This window comes from Populus euphratica, unplaced genomic scaffold, assembly GCF_000495115.2.
Source record: "Populus euphratica unplaced genomic scaffold, PopEup_1.0 scaffold8.1, whole genome shotgun sequence".
Lineage (NCBI taxonomy): Eukaryota > Viridiplantae > Streptophyta > Magnoliopsida > Malpighiales > Salicaceae > Populus > Populus euphratica.
Window position 1 is genome coordinate 636,066 of NW_011499855.1, and position 10,307 is coordinate 646,372.

General features: G+C 31.1%; 1 protein-coding gene across 3 annotated transcripts; it reads left to right on the plus strand.

Moving 5' to 3' along the window:
- The first annotated feature begins 6,891 nt into the window (after positions 1 to 6,891).
- On the plus strand, positions 6,892 to 10,042 carry LOC105122856 (protein ELC-like). Of its 3 annotated transcripts, none has more exons than XR_841760.1 (2): positions 6,892 to 8,313; positions 9,988 to 10,042. XR_841760.1 is itself a non-coding variant. In XM_011022189.1 (1 exon), the coding sequence occupies exon 1, from the start codon at positions 7,030 to 7,032 to the stop codon at positions 8,233 to 8,235; it is 1,206 nt and encodes a 401-aa protein (XP_011020491.1). In that variant the 5' UTR covers positions 6,892 to 7,029; the 3' UTR covers positions 8,236 to 8,611. The 3 variants fall into 3 exon arrangements, 1 of the variants encoding a protein (XP_011020491.1); XR_841759.1 differs by lacking the exon at positions 9,988 to 10,042 and adding an exon at positions 9,148 to 9,521; XM_011022189.1 differs by lacking the exon at positions 9,988 to 10,042 and having other exon boundaries at positions 6,892 to 8,611.
- Positions 10,043 to 10,307: the final 265 nt, after the last annotated feature.

Here is a 10,307-nt window from a genome sequence, read left to right on the forward strand (position 1 = left end):
GTCCAAGATGGGAAAAATTGGTGTTCATCTCCACACGACACCTTTTTGCCACCACTGCTAACTGAAACAAAAAATCACACAATGAATATTAATTAAATTTTATAATTATGAGTATTATAAATTAGAGTTTTGAATTGCTTTTTTAAAAAATTATGATTATGAGTATTATAAATTTTATAATTATTAAAACTCATCTCCACACGACACCTTCTTGCCACCACTGCTCACTGAAACAAAAAATCACATAATGAAAATATTAAGAGGTATAATTTAATTGATAAAGTTTTGAATTGCTTTTTTAAAAAATTATGAGTTTTAGCCTCATAAATTTTATAATTATTAAAAATTTATATAGTTAGTAATTTTAAAGTTGTAAAATTAATTAAGATACGTGTAAGCTAATCTAGATATCTACCTTAATTTAAAAAATATAATTAAAATACTAAGGTATATAACTCAACTAATCAAATTTTGAATTTGTTTTTCAAATATCAGTTAAAATTTTAAAAATTTCAGATTATTAAAAATTTACATAATTGTTAATTTTAAAGTTTATAAAATCAATTAGAATATATTTAAGCTAACCCAAATATTTACATAGATAAAAAAAAACATGATTAAAAAAAAACAAACAAAGCAGACAATTGATTGCGATATCAGAACAATTTTATTCCTTTTGAATGTATCCACCTAGGTTTATCTATCCTACACGAAATGGTATAATAATAATAATAATCCATGTGAAATAATTGCTATGCACCGACAACCGAAATGGTATAATAATCCATCTTAAATAATTGCTGTGCGTTGAGAACCTAATCATGCAAGTCTACACGAAAGCCACCAATTGATTTACGGGTGTTTGGATAACATTTGTTTTTCTAAGTTTTAAAACCATTTCTGAAAAAATTAATTAATTATAAATTATTTTTCTAATATGCTGATATTAAAAATAATTTTTAAAAAATAAAAAATAATATTTTAATATATTTTTTAAAAAAAAAATACTTTAAAAAACAACTTCTACCATGATTTTAAATGCCCCTTAATATTTATTTTTTTTAAATTAATTTTATTTTAAAATATATTAAAATAATATATATTTTTTAAAAATTTATTTTTTATACCAATTCACTAAAACAATTATAAAAACATAAAAAAAAAATAATTTATACAGAATAGTAGGTGCGCTGTGGATATGCAAAAGCATATATTAATAGGTTGTTTGTAACCTTTTGAATAGGATTGGATTTAATTATGAGGTTAATCAACTCTCATGATTGAAATATTTTTTAAAATAGGAATTGAATCTTAAATAGAATTGAACATCTCGGATCTCGCACAAAAAGTAGACCAGACCCTAACCCTTATGATTTGCTATAATAATAATAATAATAATACATGCACAAGCCAACCCAAATATCTATATAAATAAAAAAAAAACATGATTTAAAAAAAACAAACAAAGTAGACAATTGATTGCGATATCAGAACAATTTTATTCCTTTTGAATGCATCCAACTAGGTTTATCTATCCTACACGAAATGGTATAATAATAATAATAATCCATGTGAAATAATTGCTATGCACCGACAACCGAAATGGTATAATAATCCATCTTAAATAATTGCTGTGCGATGAGAACCTAATCATGCAAGTCTACACGAAAGCCACCAATTGATTTACGGGTGTTTGGATAACATTTGTTTTTCTAAGTTTTAAAACCATTTCTGAAAAAATTAATTAATTATAAATTATTTTTCTAATATGCTGATATTAAAAATAATTTTTAAAAAATAAAAAATAATATTTTAATATATTTTTTAAAAAAAAAATACTTTAAAAAACAACTTCTACCATGATTTTAAATGCCCCTTAATATTTATTTTTTTTAAATTAATTTTATTTTAAAATATATTAAAATAATATATATTTTTTAAAAATTTATTTTTTATACCAATTCACTAAAACAATTATAAAAACATAAAAAAAAAATAATTTATACAGAATAGTAGGTGCGCTGTGGATATGCAAAAGCATATATTAATAGGTTGTTTGTAACCTTTTGAATAGGATTGGATTTAATTACGAGGTTAATCAACTCTCATGATTGAAATATTTTTTAAAATAGGAATTGAATCTTAAATAGAATTGAACATCTCGGATCTCGCACAAAAAGTAGACCAGACCCTAACCCTTATGATTTGCTATAATAATAATAATAATAATGGGAAAATAACGTTGAAAATCAATATTCATTAAGCAACCTTGATTTTCTCTTAGTTTTTTACGATATGTGCTTCATAACAGAGAAATAATTCCAGAATACCTATAAAAATAATCTTGCAATGGCATTATTTTAGATTTGGATATGAAAGAGCTCTTGGTTTTAGCCTTTAGGCATCCGATTCTTTTCGGACAAAAGATTGTGATCCAACTTTTTCAGCCCATTTACAAAGAGCTGGTGAGCCCAGTCTTGTTCTCATTGGACCCAAGCCCACTGGCTCCAGTTTTGAGAAATAGAAGACTGAAACAAAAAATGCGAACGAAAATCAGTTAAAGGTTGCATTTTCTCAATCTGAGAAGGCCCGTAAATAGTTAGTTGCCTTCTTGGGAATTTACCAAGAGGACCTGGTACCAAGTTTTGAGATGACTAGATTAGTCTCTTGCCTGTGTCTTTTTTATGATAATCATATTAATTAAATTATTTACGAGATTATACTTAAATTATGTTTAAAATCACTCTTAACAACACTAACAACTAGGCAGTTAAATCCATTTTGAAGGACGTGGAGCTACTATTTAAACTAGAATTAAATATCTATTTTTTAAAATCTTTTAAATTTATGAGATGTTTGTTTTTATGGCTGAAACAATGTTTTGTATTTTTTTTATCAAAAAAATTATTTTCTTGAAATTATATTTTTGTGTTTTTTAATTGTTTTGATGTAATACTTTTAAAAATATAATTTTTTTAAATGAAAAAATTCATATAATTTTTAGAGAAAAATACTTAGAAAAATAACAATTATCACACTCTTAGACAATTAAAAATATGTTTGTTTTTAAAGTAATTTTTGTAATTGTGGTTTTAAAAAAATAAAGTTAAAAAAGTATGGTTAACTATGGTAGTTGGATTCAGATATGTATTTGGTAAAAATTATGATTGAAGTTCATGTATAGCAAAAAACATGTATAAAATATTTGATGAAAATATAGTTCCGACTGCTTTTCAAAGTGTTTTTTACTTCGAAATGCATCAAAATATTTTTTTTATTTTTAAAAAATTATTTTTGATATCAACACGTTAAAATAATATAAAAACACAAAAAATATATCATTTTGAAGCAAAGAAAAAAATTCAATTTTTTTCATAAATTCTTTTAAAACATAAAAACAAATAATATTTTACAAAATCTAATTAAAAAAATGTAAAAACTGCCACACAAAAATTATATTTCAAACTTATTTTTTTAGCGAGTTGCATAATACAAAAAACAATTTGGTTTGTTATTAAATACTTGATTGCATTTGTTTCACCACAAATATAAAAATTGATGAAAAACAAACACAACTAAATAGGTGTAAATAGGTGTTTGTTTACGCGGTAGCTTTAGCTTTTAAAGCAAACCGCGTAAATTAAGCGTTTGGTAACCTAAAAAAACACTTTTTTATTTAGTGGGTCCCATAATTTTTCCCATCAAACCGGGGTTTTGCAAATCACGCTTAAAAAATCATGGAACTTATAGTCCTTATCGGATGAATTTTGTACGTAATGGAATTATAAATAGTTTAATAGAATAATAAATAATATTTTATATAAAGTATTATTTATTTTATAATATAATAGGAGTAATTAATTTTACAATATTTAAATTTAAAACCATCAATATTGATATATATATTTTAAAATTATTTTATAAACTCAATTTTAAAATTATTTTTAACCAAACATATTAAATTATTTTTTCTTTAACCTCAATTTCAACCACAGTTTTAACCAAACATCTATTTTTTCAAATTAATCTCAACTAAAAGTACTTTTTATAAAACAACTGTTTTCAAACCACAACCACAACAGCTATCGCAAAACCAAACACACTTTAAAATAGTGACTAGAACTGTGGTTGCATCTTTCAATTTTTTTATATATTTTTTAGTAATTTTAATAAACTAATGCTAAAAGTTATTTTAGTATATTTTTAACTAAAAAATATTTTTAAATAAATTATCAAACCAATAATAATTTTTATGTTTTTTTATAACTTTATGAATAGGCTCGCAAAGCTTAAACCAATACATCCACCGCCAAAAATACTTTTCCACTCCAAACAAAGTAAAAATAATGGCATATAGCATTAAAAAAAAAAAAAAACAAACAAAATCAGCGTCACCACACTCCACTTCTTAATTTCTAGACCCGGTCTAATTTAAAGTTTGAATTTTAGATTTTGAGTAGGTTATTTGAGTTTTTTTTTAAATTAAAATGATATCATTTAAATAAAATCAAAAAAATAAAAGCCAACAAGTTATAATAATAATTTTTATTAGGTCAACTAGATTATACTGGATTTTTTTTCTAATTTAACTTGATTTTAATTTTAAATTAATTAAATTTTAAATTAACTAGTCAAGTTATACCGGACTGAATTTTAAAATTATGTTCCTGATTTTCAGACCTTATATTTATATACTAATCCACTTGCTTGTGCTTTGTCATAAATTGAGTAATTTTTCCTAGAAAAAAAAAGTAGTCATCATCAATGTACTTTCTTTAGTGATTAATATTTTTTTTTTGCTGTAATTCTTTTTATCCCGAGTTAAAATCACATGGCTTAAAAAAACATGGCTTGTGCTATAAAATCTCATGGGAAAAAAAGATTAAACAATATTTTACTAAAAAATACACAGAATGAATAATTTTTTAAAAAAAATCATGAAGAATTATATAGAAAGAGCTCTTGCTAATATATAAAAGAAAACTATGATTTTATAAAATAAAATAGAACTTCAATGATATTCAATAAAAAAATCAAATTACTTTTTATCCAATCTATTTGATTTCATCAAAGTATAAAAACAAGGGAAAAATTAAAAAAAAAAGGGAAAAAGAATAAAAACAAAACAGATCAAGTTTGCGTGGGGGTTAGCGTGCTTGGCACACCAAAAAAGACACTGCTTACCTACCAAATCACTTAATTTTTTATATATTAAAAGTGCCTTTCATTTTTTTTTAATTATTAAATAACTTCATCTACAGTCTTTGAAATTCGAATTCAGCGAATGAAGGGTCACATCGAGATATTTTTTGGTCAAAAAATTAACTTTTAACTTATTTTAAATAAAAGAAACAATTATAAAACTCCATATACCATAATAAACTCATTGATAGCCTCTCACAGCTTTAAATTTTGAAATTAGAAGGACCAGAATGAATTTTTCACACTAATTTTGAAAATGCCACTGATTTTCTTTTTCATTTTAGTTCTTTTTTAATATTTATATTTCTTAACGAATTTATTTAACGGCTATCTGCACTTACTCCTTCCTCGTTAAAAACTGATGAGAGAAAACAGAGCACCATCAGATCTCGAAGCACCTCGCCCTGAAGAAGAAGAAGAAGCTGCCTTTGATTGTCCCAGTCCTGCCCAGGTGATTAATTAGCTTCCCTTTTAGCTTCCAGTCGTGTGTGTGCTGTTAGGGATCCAGATCAGCTAATTTGGGAAGCCCCTGCCAGATTACAGCCCTCATTTCCAGTTGTGGAGTCCCTGCTGGGTTAGTGGAGGAGGGAAATTTTGTTGGCTGCCATGGGTGGTTTTGAGCCAAGCGGAAAATCGCGTTGAGTGAGCTGAAGGGAGAAGATGAAGCAAAAGAGAATTGTTGTTTTATTTTATTCCAAAGTAAAATGGTCAAAGTTTTTATGGCCCCGGCTTGCCTCCTTTTAATTCCCTGATTACAACCTTCACGTCAATTCTTTTGAAGTCACCCATGGCATTATCTCTTAATTTTATTCAGAGTAAAATGATCAAACCTTAATGGTCATTCTATTGTATAGCCCTTCATTTTCTCCTGTCACTCCATTTTAATTCCCGTCTATTTAATTCTTTTTATTTTTGAAAATATGTAGAAAAACAATGGTTAAATTGGGTAATGAGAAAAATTAATGGTGTTTTAAAGTACATTAGTTATATATTAAAATATAAATGGATTGCTAAAATAGTCATTGGAGCGAACACCTCAAAAAAAAAAAAAAAAAAAAACCCCTGTTTAGGATCGACTCGAAGATGTTCTCCCACCGTGAGCTCGGTCATTGGCTGTGTCATCCGTGATCGATTAGACGACGGCGAATCGCTTGTGTATTGGTCTTTGGGGAAGGGTAAGACGCTATTGCCCGCAACTGGGTCTCACGCGGTCTGTCGGTCCAGCTAAGAAGGGCTGCCATTAGAGGTTCTTTCCACCACGAAACAAAGACCATAAATATCCTCCTCAAGGGAAAAAGCAATCCAATGCTGTGTCAGGTGAGCTCCTGCTTTCTTACCTTCCCTTATACAAGTAGTTATAGATACAGAGATATATTTTCACTATTCAAAATGCCTTTTTAACCATTTACCTCTTTCATCCAGCGTTTTTTACTGGAGATGCTCTTACAGTTACAGTGGCGTTGGCGTGCTGATACAGTGAAAATCCAGCAATTTGGATTTTTCCTATAATAACATGAGCGCGCGCGCGCGCTTATCTAGAGATATTTGGTAATGGGATTTAATTGGTTTTTTTTTCAATTTAAAATTAATTTTTTAAATTAATTTTTTGTTATTATATAAAGAATAAAAATTTGAAGAATAAAAAACAATATTTTAATATTTCTACAAATAAAAAATATTATAAAAAACAATCCGACTAAAAAACACAGCATCATCCCCCACAAACGTCCTCAGTTTCAGTTCCTCGGGAAAAACAATAAAACGGAAGCTTGAAACTTGTCCTTCCTTAGCCAGCAAGAAAAAGCAGAAAACTCTCCCCCTCCATCAATGGTTCCTCCACCGTCGTCAAACCACCTAGCAATCCAACAATTCCTCTCCTCCGTCCTCTCTCAACGCGGCACTTCCGCTCTTCCTTACTCCGAAGACACCAAATGGCTCATCCGCCAACACCTTCTTTCACTCACCACTACTTCCCCTTCTCTCGAACCCAAAACCGCTACCTTCACTCACAACGATGGTCGCACCGTCAATCTTCTCCAGGCTGACGGCACCGTTCCGATCACTTTCATATCTGTCACTTATAACATCCCGGTTATCATCTGGCTTATCGAATCTTACCCTCGCCACCCTCCTTGTGTTTACGTGAACCCCACACGCGATATGATCATCAAAAGATCTCATCCTTTTGTTAATCCCTCGGGGCTCGTTTCCATCCCTTATTTGCAGAATTGGATCTACCCTAGTTCCAATTTGGTTGATTTGGCTCGCGAGCTGAGCTCGGTTTTTGGGAGGGATCCTCCTCTGTTTTCCCAACGCCCTAAACCTAACCCTAATCCCAATTATCATCCAAATCAATCGAGTCTTGGGTCAGTGGGTAACACGGGAGGTGGTGGTGGGTATCCGAGACCGATTGTCAGATCACCACAGTATCCGCCATATGGTAGTGGTGGTGCGGTGGGGAAGGTGGAGGCGGAGGATGCAGCGGAGGTTTATAAAAGAAATGTGATTAATAAGCTTGTGGAGAATGTTCACGGGGATATGTTGCAGTTGAGTAAAACGAGGGAGGCGGAGATGGAAAGCTGGTTTAGCGCACAATCTGTGTTGAGGGGGAGAGAGGAGGAGTTTAATAAAGGGTTGAAAGAAATGAGAGATAAGATGGAAGGGTTGGAGTTGCATTTGCAAGTTGTTTTGATGAATACGGATGTTTTGGAAGCATGGGTTAGGGAAAATAAGGGGAAGTTGAAAGGGGGCTCGGAGGATATTGACGTGGATAATGCTTTTGAGTGTGTGGATGTTTTGTCGAAGCAGATGTTGGAGTGCACAGCGGTGGATATGGCAATTGAGGATGCGGTTTATTCTTTGGAGAAAGCAGTGCAAGAAGGGGCAATGCCATTTGATCAATATTTGAGGAATGTGAGGTTGTTGTCTAGAGACCAGTTTTTTAACAGAGCCACTGCAGCGAAAGTTAGGGCTGCACAAATGCAGGCTCAGGTTGCTGGTATGGCTGCCAGGGCACCACGTTATGGTACCTGAGTGATTGTTTTGATTGTGAATTCGATACGGGGTTGTAGCATTTATGGAGATGCTGGAAGGATATCAGTATAGTGTGAGGTTAGGTTCTTGTGAAGAACTATACCATTTTAGTTTTTTGCCTTTTCTTTTGTGTTGATAGGAAAATAATAATATATATATTTTTTTAATTAGTGTATGCTTTTCTTTACTAATTGATGTGGTATATAATTAAAACTCACCTTTCGAGCTATAGCATTTTCTGTACAAATTATGAATTCGGTCGTAGAAACAGATGTCCCTGTTCTTTTATGATTGTTTACTTCTGGCTGGAAACCAAATGTATGCCTGTTTCACTATATAAATATTGCATTATTAGCTAATGATGACATTCATGCAAGTTGGCAACCGACTACAACAGCAAATATATTGTCTTTCTAATGTTGTGGCATCCTTCTGCTTATGATTTAAGAATCCAGTGCATTTGTATGTTTTGGCTTTGTGTCAATATTCCATGTCTGTGATCATTTATATTTTTTGTTCTTAATGAAATCATGTTGTTGATTGCCAGATTCTCTTTTCATTCTTTTACATAAACGCACATGTTCATGTTTGTGCATTGATGCAATGGTGTCAAACAAGCACATATTGAGACAAATGATTCAGCTTTTCACATTCCTAACAAAAGTTACCTGCTAAGTGGAATTGAGAAACAATGATGAAAATAAAAGAATAAAAAAAAAACAGATAGAGGATGCATCATCTGTGTATATTGCATTGGTTTTCCATTTGCTGTTGCTTGAAACTTGAACTAGAAGGTTGTGGGGGATCTTGAATTTTTTAGTAATGAGGATTTTTCTCAAACTTGTGTTATAATTTCAGCTTGAGTGATCTAAGAATGTGCGCATTCATTGACGTGATCATAGTTTTTTCTAGTGCTAGGTCAACTGATGTAGTCTTCAGCCGAACCATGGGGCTTCAAGTTCCACACCCTCCAGTTGAAATCCAGATGATTTTGTTCTTTAGTTCCTCCATAATCATCAAGCTTTCCATGTCTATTTGAGGAATGAAAGCAATGTCATATTTTAAGATTGCACAGGCCCGTGCGTGTGCACCTTCATGTGATCCGTGTCAAACAGGCAGGCATAGAAATTCATTAATTTTAGGTGGTATATATAGTTGATTAAAAAGGGGAAATAATTGATGGAAGGGTGGGGAGAAGGTGAGGTTATATATGTATATTGTATTGGTTCGACTTGATTTTTCAATGGATGTGGACTACAAATATATGGGAGCATGTTGTTTTTGTGATAAGATTTATTGTTAGTAGTATGTTAAAGAATCATCTCAAATCAAAAGCTTAAGCTATAAGATAAGATTCCAAGGCAATGATATATATTACAGTGTTCATTCATTAAAGTGGAAAATTCTTGACTTCATCTTTTTTAATTTTGAGCTTTTCTACTGTTATTCCCTATAGATCTCCATCAGCACGGTGATTATGGGATATGTTTGGCTAAGCCAGGTGGTGCTTGAGCCCCATGGTGGATTCTTCTTATCGATAGAATCTGGGTTTTAGAAAGAGGGATTATGACAACATTCTATGATCTGTTGATGGCATGGAATTTGCAAATGCCGGGAAGCTGAGCATTTAGTTACGTGTTGCATCATAGTTCCATCATCCCAAGCACACACTGTTTACCATTTGCTATGTTCCACATATGATATTCCTGGGATACATCACTCTGATTACATCTATGTTTTCTTCTATTTCAGCTGTTAATGTTTAATGGCTGGTTGCTGTCAGTGACCGTCAGTTGCAGTGACTATGTTCCACCGGTAAACCAACGAAAGGCTTACATAAAGTCAAGCAATACCCACCGGTAAACCAACGAAAGGCTTACATATGTTTATGCTTCTGTTGCTTGCGATTTCCTTGCGATCTCGGTGCTCACCATTTTGTGCCCCTAGTTAGATGTATAAACTCTTTGATGTGAAATGATCTGCGCCACTCGGTGCTCACCGTTTTGTGCCCCTAGTTAGATGTAGAAACTCTTTGATGTGAAATGATCTGCGCCAAGCTTTTTAATTATCGA